Here is a 24,237-nt window from a genome sequence, read left to right on the forward strand (position 1 = left end):
GCCCATGAGAAAAAGCCACTGGTGTGTTTGTTACCACTCCATTCTCAGGGAAAAACTAAGAAGGAGCCGGGACAGTTTTCCCTTGCTAACTGAATAAAAAATGAAATTGGACGTATAAAATGCTTTCTAATTTCCTAAGAGTTTATGAAGGCCAACAATATAGTTAGCACGTGATAATCATGACCGACTGGAAAAGTCATTTCAGTGCAGTGGAGTGAGCGCAGCTGACGGAAGCAGAGCCCGGCTGAAATCCTGTTCTGATCTGTCTGTTTCTGCATTGATTGCTCCTGGGGCTGCATTTTCAACTTCCTTTCCCTTGCATGAAAAGGATTTTGATTGTTAGGGTGCTGTTTGTGTGGGTCTTTTAATGCTAATTATTTTGCATCTCGAATGTCTGCAGATTGGTGCTAAACCTCTTGATGGTAGAAGCCATAATAACACGTAAGACCTAACTTGGTCTTTTTGTTTTTGAAAAGTAAGCATTAAATAAATATGTGCCGAATGGTTGATTTCTTCGTTTTGGAGATGTATGGCTTATTTCTTTAAAAAAATATATTATGAAGAAAAAGGCACAATCACACGTCAGTTCCTCACTGTTGTTTTTGGTGTTTGGAATGGATGCACTTTTCGTTGTCTCCCTCCTAGAGATAATTCCGCAATCTACGTTTTTAGATGGGTTTCCCGTGAGGCAGGCCCTGTGGAGACCCGACAGCCCCTGCCAGGAATTCATGTTTATAAGGCATGTTGATGCCAGGTCTTTACACACCTACCCTGCTTTCCAGCAACCATGGATTTTATTTTTCTTAAACGGGTCTTTTGCTTCCCTTCGTCCTGCTTGAAATTAGTGTATTTCTGACATAGTGAAGTTCTGACACGCCCTAAAAGAACTGGAGCTTCTGGAAAATTATTTTTCTCTCTTTGCTTCAGAACCTAGGTTTCTCTTCACGGATTGTCAGATAGTGAAATTACTTTAAGAGACACATTGTTCCGTACAGATGAAGCAGTGTTAATTAGGAGCCAGCCCTATCAAAATCCACCTTAGAATTTGGCTGTAACTTATTGGCAACTTCAGCAGCAGTAGCGAAAATTCCGTAACCTTTCAGAAACGATGAGACTGTACAAGTGGTCTTTTCCACTAAGGTCTATATTTATTAAGCCTGCATTTGGTGTTTTTCTGTAATTAGAAATAAACAGGGATGTGTTGCAGGCCTGCCTGTAACATGTAGTGAATGCTTTCGTAGCACGTGAAGTCTGTAGATTTGTCCAGGTTGTAGAGTTCCATGACCACAGGTTTGTAGAGGCTGGCTGTTTGTGGTATGTCAGGAGTCCATGGAACCTCAGAGCTTCCTTTGGTGAGATGAGGACTAACAGGGTGGGCAGTTTCTTTGGGTTAAGGCAACTGAGTCTTATATTGCGTTGCTTGTGTTTGAATCGTGGCTCTGCCTATGATTCCAGCTGCCTGGTAATGCACATCTGGAAAGCAGCAGGTGACGGTCTCAGGCTGTTGAATCCATGCTACCCATGTGGGAGACCAGGACTGGATTCCCAAGCCCCAGGTTTGGCCTAGCCTGCCTCTGCCTTTTGGGGTTTGAACCAGCAGCATCTGTCTGCCTCTGTGCCTCTGAAAGAAATACATCCTCTCACCCAAGAAAAATTTTAAGAACGGTATGACCTTGAGATTGCCAGTATGATGAGCTCTGTGCACACACACACACACACGTGTACATGTGTGATGCGGATGTGTTTTATCTGGAGAGCCCCAAGCAGAGAATATTCAAGTTTTCCTGAGTTTCTGTGTCAGTCTGTCTTCATGCCTTTCTTCCGTACAAGACAAGAGATCGTGTGTCCTGAGAAACTCCTATCTTCTAAATTATATCTACGCTCCTAGGACTGCTGATTTTACCTGTTTATTAAGTTCACATAAAAAGACATGTAGAAAAAATGCTCTTGTGTCTTCTTGCCCCTGCTGTCTTGGAGAAGGTAGGACAGGTGGCCGGAAAGCTTGCCAGATCCCTGGCATTGAGAGGGGGATAGATGTCGAGAATGTTACCCATATCATCTTGGATATTTACTATTAGGTGTGCTGAAAAATGTCTCAAATGTTGTGTAAACAGTCAGCGATGGGTCAAAGAAAGTTCAGTAGAATGAGTACTAATTGGGGACATCAAGAAATAGTAACAGCAGTTACTGCAGTAGTACAGTAGCAGAAGTTATAGCAGTTACAGTGACTAAAGATTGGTAACAGCTTATCAAGGAAAGATATCAAGATCACAATAGATAAAATTCTGACTGAATCAGCAGCTTATTGTTAATTCTGCGATAAAACAACCTTACTAAAGGGTAGACCACTAAGAGTCAGGTATGTCATGTCAAACAGTAAAGAAATCATCCAATTATGTTTGATGTTGATGGTATCTTGGAATACAAGTGTACTTCCTTAGACAGGAGACCAACAGTGAGCACAGCTCAAAAGGACTGTTCCGTTCCTTATCCTCCACACCCCGCACCCCAGTCCCCTAGGCCTTGGATCTCGATGGACAGGCTGTCCCTTCACTTCCCATTGGCGGTGTTCTACTCAGAGCTCATCCTCATCTGTTCATTACTGATTACATTTCTGTCTCTCCTTTTTCTGGCCCAGCCTTCTTTTTATAAAGTCAGAAAGTTCTACGAACATGGGACAGAACCTGACATCAAAATTATTCTGTAAGAAGTGCCAGCACTTGGTAGATAGAATGCACATTTTGGTTTACTCAAAAAATAATTGTGTTGATAGAAATGTAATTTCTATAAGTTGAGTGTATAATTTGCAGTTCCATTATATTGCTGTTTTTCTAAGCTTAGAAGTAATCTGGTGTACTTTATACAAAGATATATCATTTTAAATACTACTACTTAATTTTTTTCATGAAATTTTAATTTTTACAGTACTTTCCAAATTTTAAAAATATTAAGAGAGCATGGTGCTAATTAAGCTTTATAACATTGCAGTTCTCTAAAAAGAACTTTTAATAAAAATGATTTTTGTATTGCTTATATGAGGGTACATCATAAAATTTGTGGAAAATCAACTTGAAAGTTGTTTAATTTATATCTCTTGCACCTGGAATAACCTAACATGGGTTTATTAATTTTTTGGAAATAGACATGACACAAAATGAGCTGTTATTGTAGCTTTATTCATTCATTCAGCAAGAGAGGAATTTTCATATAAGCTTTGTGGATTTATCAAGAGATAAAAGCTCCTTTCTCTTGGAGCTTAACATCTTGTGGGGAAAGTAGAAGATAAGTAAGTGCCTAAGTGTATTATAATGTTAGGCACCGAGAAATGCGGTGACAAAAATGGAAGAAGCAGACAAACTGCTGGCTGATACCATCATCAGTAATAGGCAAATATATTGATTTTTTTTCCATCTGCCCATTTCTTCTGTCACTTTCAGCAACACACATACAGACAGACTCATTGTATACGCCAACATGTTAAGAGATGGATGTCTTCCTTACAATAACAATATGATCTTATTCACAGGCCAGGAAGCCAAGAAGGAGAAAGCTTAGGGATCGGTCTAGTCGGCAGCCAAGAGGGACTCAAGCCTAGGGTATTTCTAAAGTTTCATTTTTTTATTTTTGAAAATGCCAAACAGTAGGTTGGTTACCACTTCACCTAGACCGCTCACCTAGATTCCGCAGTTGTCCATAGCTCGCCGCGTTTGATTCCTCTCTTTTGTGATCTCTTTGTTGAATCATCTGAAGGTGAATTAAGGACATGTCCACTAAGGTGCAATTCCCACCTAAATATGTAAATTTGTGTTCCCTAAGGATCAAGACATTTCTTTTTTTTTTTAAAGATTTATTTTATTTTTATTGGAAAAGCGGATAGACAGAGAGGAAGATCTTCCGTCTGATGATTCACTCCCCAAGTGAGCGCAACGGCCGATGCTATGCCGATCCAAAGCCAGAAGCCTCTTCCGGGTCTCCCACGCGGGTGCAGAGTCCCAAAGCTTTGGGCTGTCCTCGACTGCCTTCCCGGGCCACAGGCAGGGAGCTGGATGGGAAGCAGGGCTGCCGGGATTAGAACCGGCGCCCATATGGGATCCCGGGCGTGCAAGGCGAGGACCTTAACCACTGCGCCACCACGCCGGGCCCAAGACATTTCTTACATGACATAATTCAGGTATCTCATCCAGAAAGCTGAAGAGCAGTACAACACTGTTATCTAACAAACTTTGAGATGTCTCCGGTTGTCAGTCGTGTCACTGTGTTCCGTTGCCTCTACTGGGCTCTTCCTCTGTTCCGAGCCGTGATGAGAACTTGAGCATGAATGATGATGCTGCGGAGGGCCTCATCCCGATCCTCATAAATGAAGGCGGAGTGTTCCTCATGGCCCTTATTCCTGTGGGGTGGACATGGACAGCCTGAAGGAAGGTCCAGCATACCATCTTGGTTGATATGTCACCTTATTTAGAGATAAGGCTGAGGATATTTCTTCCAGTGTATTTCTTCCAGCATGACTGCAGCCATGAGAGAGATCCATCTGCATAGTCCAGTATTATCAAATCAATGCCCATATGGGATCCCAGCGCATGCAAGGCGAGTACTTTAGCCACTGGACTACCGTGTCGAGAAAGCTGATAAAATCTTCGCCACCACTTTTATCCAGTTCAGCCACCTTGGATATATACAGGCCTTTGAATACATTTTATAAGAGGGGACCCTTGATGAGGCCTCTCCCTTGTTATGGAGGGGACCTCGACAAAGCTGACATCTCCCATTTTAGAATCTTCAGCGCAGGGTCTTAACTGCACCAATACACACATTTTTTTTTTTTTCGTAAGCTGTATTTGAAATCCATGCATAGACTTTTTTTAATCTTAGACTTCAGATTTTACATAATATTTACCTGATTCCCAACACTGAATACCCTTATCATGTCCAGCCTTGCCTCGGAGCACTTGCTCTTGACTCCTCAGGGGTGCAGCTCCAAGTCACATTATTAGTTTACGGTAGGTGGTTCTGTGAACACTTTGCTCATTTCCCCTTGGTGTGTTGTTTGACATTGCAGTTCTGTGCACCTGCGTCTTTCCCATCACTCATCAGCCTTCTCAGGTGAGCTAGGTTGACTCTGACCTCTGTGTCTCAAGGAGACCCTAAGTTTGGTTTTTGTTCTATGAAATTTCTCCAGATATTTTTTGAAATGAACCAGTTTTATGGAGATGGATTAAACACTCCATCTTCTGGAAGCAGGAAGATATTATGCTGTGTCCTGGCTTCCGTGAGCTGTCGTACTTGGCTGCTCTTACATGCAGGATCATGCTTGGGGGAGCACTGTCCCCACAACAGGCTCCAGTTTTGTTACATAGTGGATACCATGTCTTACTGTTTGTATTTTCGCCTCATTTTTCCGTTAAGTAAAATCTTCCAAGTGGTTACATGCCTGTAGGATTATTACACTATTCTTTATAGAGTCATTTTCTTTGTTTTTAATTTTTTGCTTTCATCATACTAACTTATATGTAGAATATACTTTGAGAAACTTGCCTTAAAACACACAGAAATGTGTTCTGTGTTGGGAGAGGGAGTTTGTTTTTGAGAGAGTTCTTGGTGGATGCCACCTGGCAGATGGAGTTCAGGTAATGGAGGGCTCTGAGATTTAAATGAAATGTGTGTTCTGGAAATCCCTCTGTAAGTAATTGTGATGAGCAGTTTTGGTAAACATGTAGAGTTGTGCAACCATCACAGCAATCCAGTTTTAAAACATTTTTGACCCCTTCAAAGTTCACTGGAGCCTCTTAATCTTCTAGCCATTAGGCAAGCGCCATTTTGCTCTTTGTAGATTTTGGCAGTTGTTTTCAACTAGAAATTAAAGAAGGAATTTTTTTTAACCTTCCTGTGTCCTACCAAAATAAGGATTTTATTTAAGATCCTGGGAATTCCTTAATGAAAGGAAGGGCACAGCATGGAGAGGCTACATATGGATGGAAACAGACCAGCATCTTGGGGCTCACTGGGGTACTCTTCAAGCAACACATTTCTGATCTGAGTTGACTGTATTCTGTTTCTACTAAATATTACTTGGAACTAACTCTCACTGTCACGTGGCTTTTACAAGTATGGAATGAGGGGTCTCCAAAAAATTCATGGAAAAATGTGTATTAGAAAAACAGGTTATGTGTGGGTTTGAAATATTTTCAGGGTGAATGTTTAGCCTGCATATAAATACGCTCATGTCCCATAGTTGAGTGCCTGGGATTGATCCCAGGCTTTGGCTCCTGGTTTGGTTTGCTGCTAACATAGACCCTTTGAGGCTGTAGTAATGGCAGGAGAGTTGGATAGAGAAGACCTGGTTCCCAGCTTCAGCATCAGCCTCACACTCAGCCTTTGCAGTAGATGGGAAGACACGCATGCTCCTCCTACTCTCTGTGTGTCTTTAAATATATACATATATACACACATACAAAAACCTTCTAAAATGTTCACTAGGTGTGGACTTGTGGAACAGGCCATTAAATCACTTGGGGCAGGTACATCCCATGTAGGAGTGCTTGCTTTGAGTCTCCGCTACTCTGCTTCCAATCCAGCTTCCTGGCAACCCTGGGGGACAGCTGGGATTGCTCAGGTGTTTGTGTCCTCCCACCCCTGTGAGAGACCAGGTTGAGTTTGGGCCTCCTGGCTTCAGCCTGACCCAGCGCTGGCTATAGCAGGCACTTTGAGAGTAAGCCAAAAAGTGTTAACATCTCTCTCCCCTCTACCCTCCCCCACCCCGTTTCTCAGTCTCTCCCTCTCACCCCTTTTCCACCTTGCAAATGAAATGAAGATTAATTTCAAACTACATTTTTTCATGAAAATAAACTTTATTTAGTTAGTTAGCTATTTTATTTATTTATTTAAGTCAAATATACAGAGAGGAGGAGAGACAGAGAGGAAGATCTTCTGCCCGATAATTTACTCCTCAAGCGACTACAACGGCCAGAACTGATCCGATCCGAAGCCAAGAGTCCAGAATCTCTTCTGGGAGCTGGATGGTCAGTGGGTTCACCAGGATTAGAACCTACACCCATATGGGATCCCAGCTCATTCAAAGCGAGGACTTTGAGCTGCTAGGCTATTGCACCAGGCCCTAAACTCGCCATTTAATTCCATAAACTTTCCAAAGCACATTATATAGGACTTCACAGGATTTTGTTTTGCTTTGCCTTTTAAATATTAATTTATGGGCCTGGCATGGCAACCTGGAAGAAACTCCTAGCTGCTGGCTTTGGATTGGCTCTGCTCTGGCTGCTGTGGCTACTTGGGGAGTGAATTAGTGGATGGAAGATCTTTCTCTCTGTCTCTCATCCTCTCTGTAAATCTAACTTTCAATAAGTAAGTAAAGAAATAAATAATTTTTAAAATATATGTATGTGAATTAATTATTTAATTTTAATTTACCTGAAAATCAGAGTCACAGACAGGGAGAGATCTTGCAGCCAGGACTCACTTCTCTAACCTCTAAGTGCGTTGTCTTAAGTAGTGTCTTGTGGAGGAAAACATCATTCTTTTTTCAACATCTGCAGGTGCAACTTAAAGAAACCATCGAAGATCTTCCTGGCAAAATGGACACGGAACTAGCAGAGTCGGGATCTAACTTTAGTGTTGGGCAGAGACAGTTGGTGTGCCTTGCCAGGGCCATTCTCAGGAAAAATCGAATATTGATTATTGATGAAGCAACAGCAAATGTGGACCCAAGGTACAGTGCTGAATTCAGTGGGGAACCGAATCTGAATGTTGTGTGTAGTGCATGGAAGCCATTGAATAATGCTTACAAATGTTAATTCCCCGGGGAGATATGTTAAGGACATTAATTCTAAGAAAATGGGAAGAGACCAATAAATGCTTTCTTGTGCTATTGATAGCATTTGGCATGTTAAGGAAGTTCTATTCTTTAATGCAACACTGCATAGTTTAAAGCAATTTGTAGGTAAACATAGTTTCCATTATATTAAAAATAACAAAAATTAAGTTTCATTTGTGTTTGTGTGACAGAAAGATAAAGAATAAGTTTTTGAGCAGACTGTTGATAATGGTTTTTTTTAAAACAAGATCATGTCAAAATATTGATTTAAAAAAAAAAAACATTATTACATGGAGCCTGGCACAGTGCCTTAGTGGCTAACGTCCTTGCTTGCATGCACCAGGATCCTTAGGACCCTGCACCCATGTGGAAGACCTAGAAGAAGCTCCTGGCTCCTGGCTGCAGATTGACTCTGCTCCAGCCATTGTAGCCACTTGGGGGTGAACTAGTGGGTGGAAAAATTTTCTCTGTCTCTCCTTTTCTTTGTAAATCGACCTTTCCAATAAAAACAAGTATTTTCTTAAAAGATTGTTACATAACCTACCTTGAGTCGATTTCTGCTGCCTTTATTGAGATGAATTTTACTTCTTGGATTCCAGAACCGATGAGCTGATACAGAAGAAGATCCGGGAGAAGTTCGAGCAGTGCACCGTGCTGACCATTGCACATCGCCTCAACACCATCATCGACAGCGATAAGATCATGGTGAGTCCCCGCAGTGGCATTACACCACTTCCGCTTTTAGTTTTCTTGCTATCGAAACTTAATGGAAATCCTTTAAAAGTTAATCTTCTTTTCCTGTTCCCTCTGATGCCCAGCAATAAGACGACATTCACTGCTATTAGAGATTACATTCCCAGACAGCTGTGCCTGTTTTTATACTAGATATTGATTTGAATTGCCTTGTGTTTTGCATAGCCAACTGATGACAGTGTTCCAAACACGGGCTCGTGATGCTGGGTCGTACTACAGGCCGATGGGACATGATTGCTTTCATTGTGTCATGGTTGTTTCAGTGTGTGAGATTTTTGTCATAAAAAATTCAGTCTTTTATTAGAACCAGCAGGAAGTTGTTGGGTAAGGCTACGAAATTTCTCAGTTTGGGGGATATCTGGGAGGGGAGAGCAATGGTTAGACCATTTTCAGAAAAACACCTGCTGCACGTGGTGTTGAGAAGGTGAACTCATATGGTATTCAGGTTCCTCAAGGAGGGACTGGTCTTGACCTGTCAGGGTGTCATTGGAGATTCTCAGGTTCCCCATTAGCGTGCCTGGCTTTAATTCTTGGCTCCTGATTCCATCTTCCTGCTAAGGCAGACCTGGGGAGGCAGGTGACATCTGAGGCGCTGCTCACGGGAGACACCCAGCTTGATGTCCCAAGCCTGGCCCAGTCCTGAGGACATGTGGGCGAGAGACCAGTAGATGGGAGCCCTCTGTGTCTGGCTGTCAGTCTAACAAATTTGTAAATAAATGTTTTAAGAATATGACTTTATACAGAAATATATTTTTATATTAAAAAAACTAAAATTGAAACTACTATGTAACCCAATTCATCAGTTCCATTAATGGGCATATATCCAAAGAAATTGAGCTCAGTGTGGTGAGGGAATATCAATACTGTCCATGTTCGTTGCAGTGTTAGTCACAGTAGCCAAGATTACAAAGTCAACCTAAGTGTCCAGTGGATGAACGGATGGGAAAATGTGGTATACATAAATAACGAAGTACTGCTTAGCCTTTAAAAAGCAAGACGGTGGTCCTGTTTGTTTGCAACACCATGCATTGACCTGGAAGATACTGCGCCAAGTAAGATAGGCTGGGCACAGAGTAGAGTCTGCGATAATTTTATCAGAGGCCGAGGGTGGGGAAGAAGGAGATGGAGAGATTGGTCGAAGGGTTCCAAGTTTAATTTAGGACAAGTAAGTTGTGAGATTGAATCCATGATAAAGTGACTACAATCAGTAATTGGGAGTAAATCTCAAATGTTTTATCAAAACAATGATGAAAGTGAGGCTCTAGATATGTCACCCAGCTTAATCTAATCTTTCTGTGTTACACGTGTAGCAAACCTTCTGTTTTACCCCACAAGTAAAAATAGCTTACACACACACACACACACACACACACACACACACACGCTTACTCAGCTTTAATAAATCTTACGTTGTGGCTTTATAAAATTGTAAGAAAAACATTCCTCAAAGGAGAAATATATGGCTGAAACAAGCCCATAATAATACAGATTCTTTTCTTGTCTTTTTGGAAAAGAGATTTACTTTTTTTTTTAATTTAAAAGACAAAGATGTAGAAAAGATCTTGTATCTTCTGCTCTTCCAAATGACCATGGTGGTCGTAGCTGGGCCAGACCAAAGTTAGCAGCCAGGAACTCCTTTCAAGTCTCTCCTGTGGATAGCAAGCGTCCAAGTAATTGGCCATCTTCTGCTGCCTTCCCAGGCAGGCAGCTAGAAAATAAGCAGAGCTTCAGGACTTGTACCTGTGCTCTGGCTGCTCTGATGTGGGCCTGGCATTGCAAGCAGTTGTGCCACATTGCAGACTTATACAAATTCTTTTCTTTTCTTTACTTCTTTCCTTTCCTTTCTTACTGACTTATTTACTTGGAAAGAGAGCAAGAGCTTCCATCCACTGGTTCACTTCCCAGATGGTTCAACTGCTGCAGCTGGTGGGTCTCAAGTCAAGAGCTAGGATCTTCCCCAGACTTCTCACATGAATGTGGAGACCCACACATTTGGCCATGCCTCTGCTACTTCCCCAGGTACATTAGCAAAAAGCTAGATTGGAAGTGCAGCTGACGGAACTCCACAAGCACCAATATGGGATGCTCGTACTTTAGACAACAGCTTTATTTGCCATGCCACAGCATTGACCCCAATGCAAGTTATTTTCAATCCAACCTCAACCTGCGGTAATGGACTGATTATCATCTAACTTGTGGACCCCAGCCACTGTCACTGATAAAGTGACAAAGAAAGAATCAAGTTTAACAAGACCCATGTAGTGCATCAGAAATAACTGGTGGAGTTTACTCAGCTATTTAAATGGTCCAGACTTCTTGTGTCTAATAACTATGGATGTTCCTCTTTTGATTTTGGGGGGAAGTTTCTAGACTGTTACTTCCTGTCTACCCCATAAGCATGGTCAAATGGGAGCCTTACTAGGGACATTTGAGCAAACCCCATACTGTCAGTGTTGAAGCTGTGTCTTTAGCCTGTGCCATACTCCCCAGAGCATTAGGAGGAGTGGCGTAGTCCCAACCAGGCTATGGTGAGCTTGAGGCAGTGGGGCCGATCCACAGCAGGTACAGGCCACTCCCTCAGACTGTGGTGTGTGATTGTGTGACTTTTCAAGAAACAGGACAGTGACTCAAAATTAAGGCTTTGAACATCTTTAGCTTTGCACACCCTTTCTGCTTCAGTCTGCCTTCAGTCTGTGTTCTTGTATGGCCAATTGACAGGTAACTTCTTTGTGAATAGACCTAGTGTTAACCAATGCTGGGGGCCAGGGGGTACTACTTCAAAGAGGACACCAAAGGACACCAACCTGTGCCAACCCCCTGAGAGAGGAGGTTACACACTTCTGTCCACGGCCTGGGCTGCATTTGTCAGTTGGTGCCCGTGTCTGTGGAGACCACACACACATGCCATGAGTTACATGAAAAGCAAGCTTACTTACAGGGCAGTAGCAGGGTCCTTAGCACACAAGCTATCGTGGGTCAATCCTGCACTACTTAAGAAGGCTGGTCAGGAAGGATAGTCCACTGTGTCACTTGCCCTTCAGCCAAGAAAACCCCACAAGGCAGCCTGCTGTGGTTTATGTACCTTGGGGACCACAAGACTCACTTGGTAAACTCTGAAGGACCTCATGCTACTGGGACTAGAGGAGCAAGGCTGGAACTTGCGTGGGCAGTTTCTCCCTAGCTTCAAATACAGCCTAACGTGGGAAGGACGTGAGTGAGGCCCTGCGCATCTAGGCTGTCCCTCCTTCTAAGAATCTGCACATTCTGCAGCTACCCTGGGAAAAACAAGCCAGAACGGGAGATGAGCCGGGCTGACCCACAACCGCCCTAATAGCCATCTTGTTCCTTCATTTCCGTTTGTTCCCTGTCACTTCTACAGGAGCTGAGTGGCACTGTAATCGTTGATTGGAAGCCCTCGGCCCACTCCATGGATTCCCGGCAGAAAGCCACCTGATCTTCAGCAGAGTCAGGGATCCAGTCCAGATAAACCCTTTGCTTCTGAGTGAGCCAGGCATACTTTGTGGTGCTTGAGCAGCACAGTACCTGGGGTATTACTGTCTAAGACTTAGAAATGCTGTCACTTTGAAACATCCTGCTAACCAGGGAGACGGCAAGGAGCCATAGCACTTGACAGAATTGTCATCTACCCATTCTACTTCTCAGTCAGCATTTGATGCACACACGTGGCCTCCTGGTCCACCAGAAACCCCTGAAGCAATCATCTCTCCTGCTGCTTGGGCCAAGTTGCTTCATGCTCTACCTACCAATGTTTTCTAGGAAATTTTGAACACTTACATTTTTTTTTTCTCTCTGAATCATTGTCCGTATGTGTGGTTTTCTAAAAATTTATTTTATGTATTTGAAAGTCAGAGTTACAGAGAGGTGAAGACAGATCTTCCACCCACTGGTTTGCTCCCTAAATTGCCCCTGTAGCCAGGGCTAGACCAGGCCATAGGCAGGAGTCAGGAGCTTCTTCAAGGCATCCCGCATTGGTGCAGGGACCCAAGTACTTGTGTCATCCTCTGCTGCTTTCCCAGGCCCATTAGCAGGAGGCTGAATTGGAAGTGGAATACCTTGGTCTTGAACCAGTGCCCATGCGCAATGCCACTGCTATAGGCAGTAGCTTAAGACATTGACTATACTGCTGCCCCCACACCCCCACTGTGTGTTTTATAAAGCAATTTGCAGTCAGCCCTTCTCCCCTTTGTGGTCTTGTCAGTTTCTCCCTCCCTGTCCTTGTCATAGTTGAAGCCACAGAGACAAGTTTTGGTTCTTAAGATGCTCGTCCATTCTGAGTGAGGACTGTGTCCTCTCTACCCTCATTCTTCCTGATGTTGGTGTCCTGAACCAAAGTGCTCACCCTGGACAGGTAACACAGATGGGTTGAGGGTAAGTAACCAGCCAGGGGCACCCAGGACTGAATGTGGGATGCGAGGAAAGGGGTCAGTAGTGATTTATAGGGTGAGGGCCGAGCTCTGGAAGGATGAGGACACGAGGGGAGAAGCTGATGGAAAGGAGGGATGCCAGGGCTCTTTGTTAGCAGGTGACCTCTAAGATGACCTTGCGCTTCACCACTCACAACTCCAGTGTTGGAGGATCTTTAGTTCCAAGGCCAGGAGGCCCCCAGCGACAGCCCACGGGTGCCACCAGGAATTGAAACCTTGGCTACTTGAGGTTCATTTCTTTGCTGATGTCTCTGATAGGGCATGCAGAACTTGACGTTGGGGACCCCAAGAGGTTTCCTTTTTTGTAGCTTCAGAGGAACTGGCCCCTTACTGCGCCCATGCCAGGTAGAGGCCCTCTTTTGTTGTATACTTTCTTTCTGGTCATCGAATGGCTTTCAGTTCAGCAAATAAAATAACCCAGTAATGTTCTTTCTCAAACCTTAGTTCCTTGAAGCAAAGCTTATCTCCAGCTTGCTTTAGGAATACTTATTTCCTTTCCCGAAAACAAGTGATTTTTTTTTTCCTTCTCCAGAGGAAAGGGCCAGGCTGGAGTGAGGCTGCCAAGTGATGGGGCAGAGGTGCTGCCACCACTGCCCTGTCAAGTCTTGTAGTTGCAGGCACGGAGAGCCCTGACCGCCTCCTGCAGCAACGCTGACGCTCCGCAAAGGCGGCTGCAGATGGTTTTGTTGACTATGTAAATCAGACAAAAGGCTTGTTGGGAAACAACTGCGACCTCATTAATCGCTTTGTTTATGTGCTGGCTCTCCAGAGGGAGTTTTTGGTTCATTAAGAGCCATTAAGGCGCTCGGCTTCGAATCCTATGTTATGAAGATGTTTTCTCACTTCTAACTTTATGTAACACAAGGTAGTCATATTGGCGGCCAATTTAATCTTGCTTGTTTGCTCAGTTGCCACAAAACAGCAGAGCAGACACATTAGAAATCCTTTCTCCTGGTGCTACCCTCCTTCCATCAAAGACAGCCCCTTCCCTATAGCCCTTGGGATGCGCTGGCTTCTTGCCACCTGTTTTCTTAGCTGATAGCACAGTCTTTCCTCTCCATCCTTCCAGTACCCTCAGTTCACGTCCAGTCAACTGAGTAAGGCATGCCTCTAGTTTTGAGGCCTGTGTTCAGTGTTATCTCTGTCAGTAGGCGGGGAATGCTTTGGGAATGAATTACAGGGAAGTCAAACCAACGGTGAGCCATGCAGACAGTAGCCCTTCTGACGACAGAAAATCTTCCAGACTTGTCGGCTTCCCTCTGCTTTCTAACCTCAAATCTTGCTGTTAGAGCTTTTGCCGAGGAAAACAAAACTAGAAACTGATGTAATACACCTGTCTGGAAAAGCACAGCAACTGGTGGATCATTTGGTTTTTATTTAAGCTCGACTCATGTTTTAATCTTCATGGATATTTTCTATCATACATATCCTGGCCATACTGAGAATATTGCAGAAGGTTAAAAAAAAAAAAGAAAAGAAAAATTACTCCTTTAAAAATAAGCCGAGAGAGCCTGGTATGATAGCCTAGTAGCTAAAGTCCTTGCCTTGCACATGCCAGGATCTCATGGTGGGTGCTGGTTTGTGTCTTAGCTGCTCCACTTCCCATCCAGCTCCCTGCCCACAGCCTAGGAAAGCATTTGAGGACCACCTGGGGCTTTGGGAGCCTGCACCCACATGGTAGACCTGGGCAAGGCTCCTGGCTCCGGGCTTCAGATCAGCTTAACTCCAGCCACTGCAGCCATTCAGGAGTGAACCAATGGACAGAAGATCTTTCTCTCTGTGTCTCCTCTCTGTATATCTTCCTTTCCAATAAATAAATAAGCTTAAAAAATAAATGAGAACGGTGGATGTTGGAGCAGATAAGCTTCCCACCACTTGGGTCTCCTGCATCCCATATCAGAATGCTGGATTCAGTTCTCACCTCCACTTTCCATTCCACCTCCATAAGGGCTCAAGTTCTTGGGTCGCTGCTCCCATGTAGGAGATCCTGATGGAGTTACTAGCTATAACGTCAGCCTGGTGACAGTGGTGGCCAGGAACTGGGGGATAAATCAACAGATGGAAGATCTCTTATCCATTCCCCCATTCAACAACAATAATAATTTTTTCCTACACTGAGACATTTCATGCAGGTGGTCAGGGATGAGGAAGAAGCTCCTCTGGAGGCAGAGAACACAAACCGGGCACAGCAGCACTTGGAGAAGCCCACCCTACCATCACTGATGGCATGCTACTAATTAAGATGGATTAAATCATTTTGCAATCGGGTCCACTTTACTTTTTACATCTAGGACAGCTTCCTCTGCTGTCTGCAGATAGTTAGGTTGATAATCACCTCCTTTGAGCTTATGTAACTGCCTGACTCACCCGATAGAATGCATTTTTTCCTTAATCTATTGGAGAGCAGCAAGTGATTTGAGGTTGGCATTCCTGGCGAGATCTGGGGCCGAGGGAGAGCTATCTCATTGGCATTCCCGTGTGCTTCACTTGATGGCTGTGCCTAGGTCTTGTTGGAGCGGTACAGACACCGTGGGAGACATCTGGAGGCTTCTCCGACAGAGAAGAGAGATGTTAAGATAACCCTCAAAATGAATTCTGTCCATTTTTCGGTGCCCCCCCCCAAAAAATGAAACAAATGTGTATTTTGAGTTTGTGTTTACTTTTTCTAAAAAAATTGAAGGTGTTTGATCAAATCAGCAACTGTAAAAGCCAAAAGGTAAAATTCTATTCTTGATGTGCTGACTTGTTTTAACCCCATGTGCCTTTGTTGCATCTTTCTTTCCCTTTTCCAGTGTTAAATATTAATGAATCTCAGACCTTTGCCCTCCTCTCCATGCTTTTTTCTCACAGTGCTCTCTCTTGCCTGCAGACATGAATTTGCAGGTGTGTTCCTTCATGCCCTATTCCCCTCCCTGGTTTGCTAGACCCTGGCCTCCCTTAATTTCATCCTGTACTCTTGCCCAATATTAGATAGTCACCCCGTCATGTCCTGGATCTTGTTTCCTTTGTTGTTAACCTTTAGCCAAGGCACACTGTATGCCTGTTCACCTGTCACATGCAGTTGTCAGGCCTTGAAGATGCAACAGTGCAAAGAGAAACCACTCAACCCTGCCCTTCAGGAGGTGACAGGTGTGCCGGCTCAGGGTGTCCTTGTGCCTGGGGGAACCACGCTCTCCCACCCCACCCCACTCTACCCCATCTAGTGGCCAGAGGTGGTTTGCCTTTTTTTGTTATTTGGCATTACAGTTACCTGAGTGTTTGCTTTTGTGGTTTTTGTTTTGTTTTGTTTTGTTTTGTTTGAAGTTCAAAGGAGGTACCTGTTTTTGCATCTTCCAGGGCTTATAGGGTATGAATGCAATCAGTATGCAATAAGTGTCAGCCACATAAGCTAAATAATTGTGAAAATTCATTCAAATTACATTGAACACACTCGCACAGACACACAGTAAATACATTCTGAGTCCTGAGAACACTAGAAAGAGTGGAAAATGGACAGAGGGCATGTTTGTGCTTCCAAGCATGTTTGTAAATTGTGTGGACTCATGTGCTATCCAAAGGAAATAATATCTCAGAAAAAGAAATGTCTGAAATTCTTTTTGCCCACCAGTCACTTCTGGTAGTAAACGTCAGTGTGTTTCTGTGCGGATTCACATGAGAGGAAAGAAAGGTTCATTGCAGGATTGGACTCCCAATTCTGCTCCTGTTCCCTGTGGGGTATCCCATGGGCTGTGCGTTAGTCCTCACCTCTGCTCTCAGCAGACTGACATACAGGTGCTTTGCTCATCCCTGACTCTCAATGCCGATGCTGAGTTTGCAGTAGACAATCCCTTCAGTACTAGGTGTAGAGGGGGTGGCTGGACGAGTGGATGGATTGATAGGTAGGTGAGAAGGAAGATAAGAGGATGTTCTTTGCTCTTTTTTCTGTATACTGAGAGTTAACGGTGATGATTATAGAAGCAACAACTCAGCCCTTTTTATTTTTCCTTTTCAAGTTCAACAACCTTTTTTTCAGCTAATTCTTTATATCTTGATGCAAGGGCCTATCATCACTGCAACCTAGTGAATTCATCCATGTGAAGCAATAAGTTCATTTTAAGAGTCCGTATTTTGTTATAGTGCATATTAAACAGCATAAGAGATTTGTTTTACCTTATATTTAAGTTGTTTTCTTACAAAGGTTAAAATTTATGTTTTAGTAAGCTGTCAGCCATCTTAATGACTCATTGCAATTCTGTCATCTCCCAAATTGAAGATAGACAAAACAAAATCCAGTGTCATTAAATTGTTCTGATTTACCAGGCTCAAAGTATTTTAACCAAAAGTCTCTGTCAACTGTATTGTCACTCCCCCTGCTTTTTGGGAACATGAGTGTTTTGTTTATTGTGCTCCTTTCGGTTAGGGTCAACTTTGAGAACTACTAACCTACGTGGCATTAATGTATTCTCAGCCAATGTGGGGGAGAATGGAAAAACTACATACTCAGAAGTGAATAAGTTCAGTAGAAGATGAGGCATGGCCAAGGTAGCAGTGTGCTTTCTTACCATTAAAAATGAGGTCGTCTTTGCAGTCAGGGAACTCACTGTGATGCTGCTTTTTAAAAGCTGGCTTGTTGCTTTTGCAGAATAGAAAGTTCATCATTTTATAAAGCAATTTGATTCACTTATTTACTTAGTCTTTGGCTTGCAAGAGACCTGTATTTTAAAATTACACTTTCTCCTCTCCTTCAGCGTCAAGAGGAGTGGTTATGCCCTGCAATGTTATGCTTAAGTAAAATTACACATTCGAGGCATCTAAATTGGCATGCCAAATTATAGGACATTTTAATTATTATGTGGATGTGACAGATTCAATTATTCTTGAACCCTTTTGAGAAAGTTGCCCTTAGCAGTGATTCAAAGTAGTAAACAAAAGATTACCAGGAAAATATCCTTTAAGAGACTTAATAAATGTTTCCGATTCAATACCAGGGGACAGAATTCACTACAGTATCTAGATGTGGGAAAACAGCCTGTGGCCTGCTTAGAGTTTTAACATATTCTCTTAAGATAAATTGACTCTAAATACAGCCTGAATGAAGAACTAAGGACCACTTAACATCAGCACTCTTTACCCAGGTGCGTCATTTGGGCCAATTGTCTAGGACTCTTTGCTCTGAAACCATTAAGCAAAGCCACTAATAAGCAGAAAGGCAGGGGGAAGAGCCCCTCCTCTGCCTTTCCATCTTCAGTGGACATATTAATGAGCGAGAAAACGGCTAAAAGGCAGACAGCTTAAGAAAGAGAGAGCAAGAAGCAAGGAAAGATAATTGTTGAAGCAGATAATTCAGGCCCCTCAGTCTTTCAGAGCGAGCTGCCTCCGTGTGCTGTGTGGGCCATGATCACTGGAAGTTGAAGCTCAATTTCTTAATTACTTCTTTAGTCTTATCCACAGAGAAAATTGGATTTCTAGAAATTTCTTCTGTGCAGAGCAGTTACGCTAAAGCTGCTTAGGGTAGCACCTCTTTTGGCCAGTCTTGCACTCTCGGAATCATGAACTTCATCCACACCTGACTTCTCGATGCACCTTGACTTCACTAAAAACAGGTTCTGCCCCTCCTACCAGTGGACATCATCCAGGACCCTAAAGACATTCTAGAAACGTTTTATTTTCCGGACATCCAGAAAAAAAAATTATTTATTTGCCTTGCAAGGCAGAGATCTCCCAGCTTTTGATTTCAGTCTCAACCTGCTTGGGCCAGATTGCTCAGTCTCTGTCATATCAGCTCAGCGATGAATTCGTCGTAAAGTCTTATCATCTAATAAATGTAACATTGTCCTACCTTTCAGATAGATTGAGCTTGATTCTCTTAAACTAAGGCGTTTCCCCAGGGCAGTGTTGTGTTGCAGTTGGTTCAGCTGGTCCTTGCAGCTGTGGCATCCCGCAGGGGGAGGCGGGTTGGAGGCTCAGCTGTTCTGCTTCAGATCCACCTGCTTGCTGATGTTCCTGGGGAATGCTGGCTCAGGTGCTTGGATCACTGTTGTATTTGGGAAGTAACCCAGCAGGTAGAAGGTCTCTCTTTCTTCCTTTTCCCTCTCTCCCTCTCCCTCTACTGCCTCTCTTTCTCTCTCCTTTCTAAATAAGTATATATCTAAACAGCAACAACAACAAAATGTTTTCCAGTTCTGGATGTATATGTAAAGACCCCTCAAAGCTCACATCATGAGAGTGAAAACTACTCACGTAATTGCCACAGCCCCAAATAGCCCTGGCAGGGCATAAAATCCCACAGGACTGCTGAGTGCCCATAAGGTAGTCTAGCACTTTCATTTCTCTCCCTCTCCTGTAGCATTATCATAATAAAAGGTCAGGTTAGTCCTTTGTCTACCTGGTCAAACAGGGTAATCAAAGCATTTAAACACCATCCAGACCCTACCACCCAGACTCTGTGTTCTCCTTCCCCTGCCCTTTCCGAGGTATTGTCTGCAATATGATATGTTGCTGCCGAGCCTTGTGTTTCAATGCACTGCTTTCTGCTGACTCACAGGTTTTGGATTCAGGAAGACTGAAAGAATATGATGAGCCGTATGTTTTGCTGCAAAATAAAGAGAGCCTCTTTTACAAGATGGTGCAACAGCTGGGCAAGGCAGAAGCCGCTGCCCTCACCGAGACAGCAAAACAGGTGAGCGTGCGCCCCAGCGCTGTAATTAAAGTTTGTCTCAACTGTTCTCTCCTCACACTTTGGCACCCTGGGTATGGTAACGAGCACTTTGTGCCCTTTTCAATTATAAGCCTCCAAGACAAGGCTTCATGACCAGCTCTTAATGACCCGTCTTGGGTTGAAGTCAGGTCTGCAGGGGGACGCTGGCAGCATCAGGAGAGGGTAGCGGTCGCGACCTGCGCACTCGCACCTGTGCAAGCAGATGTGCCAGCCAGGGAGGGAGAATTGAGAGTGAACTTGTTGAACAAGGTCTACTGTGAGTTCAGGCTCTCACGCGAGAAAGGTATATCAGGCAAAAGACCCGTTGCATTTCATCGGCACGGTGTTTATCTAAGAGAGTTTGAGGTGCAAATGTTGTTCAGGTATATCCAGAAACATTTGAATGTTTGTGGCAGAAATGTGGGCTATTACTCACTTGTTCTAGACAGACCTGTTGGTGATGTGTACTGCTTTTGTTTTTGTTTTTGTAACTTGTAAAGTTGACTTAGACATAATACTGCCACGGTATCTGAAAGTCACTCCGCTAATTCCTGGTTGTTCAGGATTGCATCCAGATGTCCCCTTCTTCTTCTACCTTCCAGAAGGTGGGATCGTCATGAAGAGAAATCAGGGATTCAGAGTGTCCAAAGCTAGACTTCAGTTAGTGCCCGAAGGTTTACACAGCACTGAAGACATTTAGCTTGCGTGTCTTTCCAATCATGGTGCTGTAGCAATGTGTCCTCCTGATGTGTTCATTGCAGTGTTGTGTACAGGACTTGCTCTCCTGCAACTGCCCCTCATTCTGTCTGGGGATTCTGCAAGCTGGGAATCATCTTACTAGAAGGAGTTGGGGGGGAAGACAAGAAGGTTGGTATTCTTGTCTCCTGAGTGGGCCTGCATGACACTTCGTGAGATAGCTGTTGACCTCTGGCTGTCACAGTATGGCTGTAACATGCCATTCTTCATGGATTTCTGCATTTCTCAGATTTTCAACGCCCTGTTCAGTGTCATATTTCACATGTCAAAGGCAACAGAATCCAGTGCCCAACAGTCCTGTAAGAAATAATCCAAAATTTAACCTAGATTCTCTTGTGTCACCAACTATTTCATCTCTTCCCTCCTTAGATATGAGGAGCTATGCCTTCCACACTGTCCATAGATGCAGTGAGTCCTGCTTCCATCCTCCATTCTGTTCAATCAGTGACTACATATCCACACTATTGGTACTAGCATACATGTTAGACATGCCTATAGTCATTGGTGATGGAAGCAAAGGAATAGAGAAGAGCAGAGATCTTCAATGATATCATGTGTGATAGTGATGATAGTTATTCACACTGGTGTGTGTTATGTGACATAGGCTGTGATGTAGCGTCTACATCAGTTTAGGAGACTGGGACTTAGAGAAGAGAAGGGGCAGGTGAGTCGCTGGGGTCTCGGCAGGCAGGGTTCAGACCTGGCCTTGGGGACAGCAGTCTGTACTCTGAACTTTGTACAAGGACTTACATTATGTTGGAGTGAGGCAAACCTCACTCCAGCCCTAGAGAGGGTGTCCTCACAGAGTTCATTAGAAATACATATTTTATAAAAACTATTTTGAAATCTTTTCCAGCAAAATAAGCTTTTAATTCCACTTTCCACAAACTTTGTGTCTTGCCCTTGTAATTCTTTTTAATTTTTGAAATTACAGAATACTTTCATCTTCAAGAGCGTCACCCACTCAAAGCATCCTCCATGAGACCCGATCAATCATTTGCCATTCCCTGTATACTCTAGTCACAAGGGAACCGGAACTTCAGGCCTTTTTGTTCTTTGACACCTCAGGCATTTCACTTCAAAGGGATTTATTCCCCACCTACATGTCAAAGTCCCCATTTAAAAAATATGTTATCATGACATTATCAAGGCATTGAGTAATGAGAAATAGATCATAGATTTTTGGATAGATCCAGCTTGTATAATCCAGTTCAGTACCCTTATGCTAAAAATCAGGATTACTTAATTCCCCAGGAATGTGGCCCAGAGTTATGCTAGTTTGTGACAGAGACAGACATCTTTCGTTTCAAATATAACATGCTTGTAACATAGACTCTCACATAACTCACACCTACGTGAATCATCATCATCACCACCACACATCGTATCATAGAATTACAGTCATTGATTATGCAATTCAATAAAATTGATAACTTACATTTGCATAGTTCTTGATAGTTAAAGCTAGATGGGTTGCATAGTTCTTGCAGGTATGTTTAATCCTCACAATGGTTATTTTTATCCCATTTATTGATAAGGACATTTGGGTCCAAGGCTGTTTCAAAGGCACAAAGCTGGTTAGTATAAAACAGAAGACCTGTTGGGCAAGGCTGATAGGTCACCACGGGATGGTACATTCTGTGGAATGAAAATTCTGTCCCTTGTTCCACTGCGTATCCAAGGTGCAGGCGCTGCAGCCAATCACCCAGTTCACACAATGGTATGTCCCTCTTAAATTTCAGTCCTTCCTAACCATTGCCTCAGGTCAATTCTAGAGAGAGAACGGGAAATGTGGATCTTGATTCTCTTTCGAGTTGAATGTTTATCTGATGTTACTTTTGCACATACTTGGTCCTCTTAGGAGAATGAGCTGCTGGATTGTTAGCCTTTGAAATGCACAGGCATCACATACCAGGGCATGAGTCACAACTGGAACATCATGAGCATTGGTCCAAATCAACCAAGAAAGCTCTTCAAATGGGGAAAAGGCACTCTTAGGCTGTAAGCTCTTAACTCTAATTGCCTTCCTGAAAATGTAGGTGCAGGCAAGCTGATCCCCTTCGATTGGCCTCTGTGAATGATCCATGCAAAAACACAGAAAGCAATTTTTACACACATAAAGATAGAGGGTATGTTTGTTTGCTTGGGCTGGCATAGCAAAGTAACACCAGGTGGTGGGCTTGGTGGGTCATCAACTTCCTGTTCCGGAGGTCGGAACATAAGGTTCAGGTTGTCACCGAGAGCAGGTTTTCCTCTGAGGTTTCTCTCCTTGGTGCAACTGTGCTGCATTCTCTCTGTGACTTCATGTGTCTTGGCATGTGTGTGTCCTAATTTCTTTGTCTTAAGTAGTATTGGACCCTATGAAAGATCTCATCTCAGTTTCCCTTTTAACGGCCCTGTCTCTAAACACTCCCACTCTGAAATACTAAGATTTCAGGGTATCAGGCCCAGAGTGATGGCCTAATGGCTAAATCCTGGCCTGATACACCTGCCCAGGATTCCATATGAGTGGCTCATGTCCTGGATGCCCCAATTCCCAACCAGCTCCCTGCTTGTGGCCTGGCAAAGCAATCAAGGATGGCCCAAAGCCTTGGGATCCTGTATCTGTGTGGGAAATCTGGAAGAAGCTCCAAGCTCCTGACCCCTGACTTTGAATCAGCTCAGCTCTAGTCCTTGTGGCCACTTGAGGAGTGAACCAGCAGATGAAAGATCATTCTCTATGTATTTTCTTTTCTCTCTTTCCTAAATAAATAAATAAGTAAATGAATAAATAAAACCTTAAAGAAGAGAGTTTTCAGGGTATGGATTTTGAAGCAGAACAGACAGTTCAGCCCATGAGCCCGGATGAGTCCCTGTCGTCCTCTTTCCTGATGAAGCCGAACTGCCTGTGGCTTTCACACTTCCTTTGTCCCCAGTGTGTGACGGAGACACACTGAGATGGGGCCAGAGACAACCCAAAAGTGATGAAGAAATCCTAACATTTGGATTCTGGGAATCTGTGCTTATTTGAATAGGTGAAGAGACATTTTGAGTTTCTGGCCTTCTGTGTAAGTTCAAGATCTCAAGCCTCAGGGGGCACAACTGTAGTGCCAGATTTACAGTGCCCTGGCTTTGTCACAGTTCCTAGTACCTACTGAGATGGTATGTGTTAAAGCACTTCTGAGAGTGTGAGGTGTTGTATACATGCAAACAAATGCTAGGTATTAATGATGAAAAATGCTACAGACTGAACCCTTACCTTTCAGTAACAGAAGTTACTAAATAGCATGAGATACTCCACGTAACTAAAAAAAGTTTTAATAAACACTGTTTGCCAGGAAGTATGAGCTGTGAGATTTAATAGCATTTTATTGTATTTTGTAATTGACCAATTTCTGCTCTTTACAAACTTCTGTTTTGATTTATTTTTTATTTCTTATAATTTGAATACTTTTGTTCTCTTTCTTAATAATGCAGATATTTTAAGACTGGGTTTTCCTATGAATACTGCTATGCACTTTTGTGATAGTTCATTATATGTATGTATATATATATATATTTTTTCCCCCTCCTGACGTCTGGATTTCACATTTTCTCATTGGTCCAGAAACTTTAAAAAAAAAGTATTTATTTTCATTGAAAAGGCAGATTTTTACAAAAAGAAGGAGAGGCACAGAGAGGTAGGTCTTTCATCCACCGTTTCATGTGAGTCCGCAAATAGCCTCAACAGTCAGAGCTGCCCTGAGCTGAATCCAGGAGCCCGGAGCTTCCTTCTAGGTGTCTGGTCTGTGTGCAGGCTC

General features: G+C 43.3%; 1 protein-coding gene across 7 annotated transcripts in view; it reads left to right on the forward strand.

Moving 5' to 3' along the window:
* The window catches only part of ABCC4 (ATP binding cassette subfamily C member 4), a 234,314-nt gene that overhangs the window by 200,889 nt on the left and 9,188 nt on the right, over positions 1 to 24,237 (forward strand). For all 7 annotated transcript variants that reach the window (XM_040991240.1, XM_040991237.1, XM_040991242.1 and 4 more), the window contains 3 exons: positions 7,551 to 7,723; positions 8,428 to 8,533; positions 19,550 to 19,684. In XM_040991240.1, the coding sequence (XP_040847174.1) occupies positions 7,551 to 7,723; positions 8,428 to 8,533; positions 19,550 to 19,684 (414 nt within the window). The remainder of the gene's footprint in view (positions 1 to 7,550; positions 7,724 to 8,427; positions 8,534 to 19,549; positions 19,685 to 24,237) is intronic.

The sequence above is a fragment of the Ochotona curzoniae genome, unplaced genomic scaffold (genome assembly GCF_017591425.1).
Source record: "Ochotona curzoniae isolate NIBS_2020 unplaced genomic scaffold, NIBS_Ocur_1.0 contig_64, whole genome shotgun sequence".
NCBI lineage: Eukaryota > Metazoa > Chordata > Mammalia > Lagomorpha > Ochotonidae > Ochotona > Ochotona curzoniae.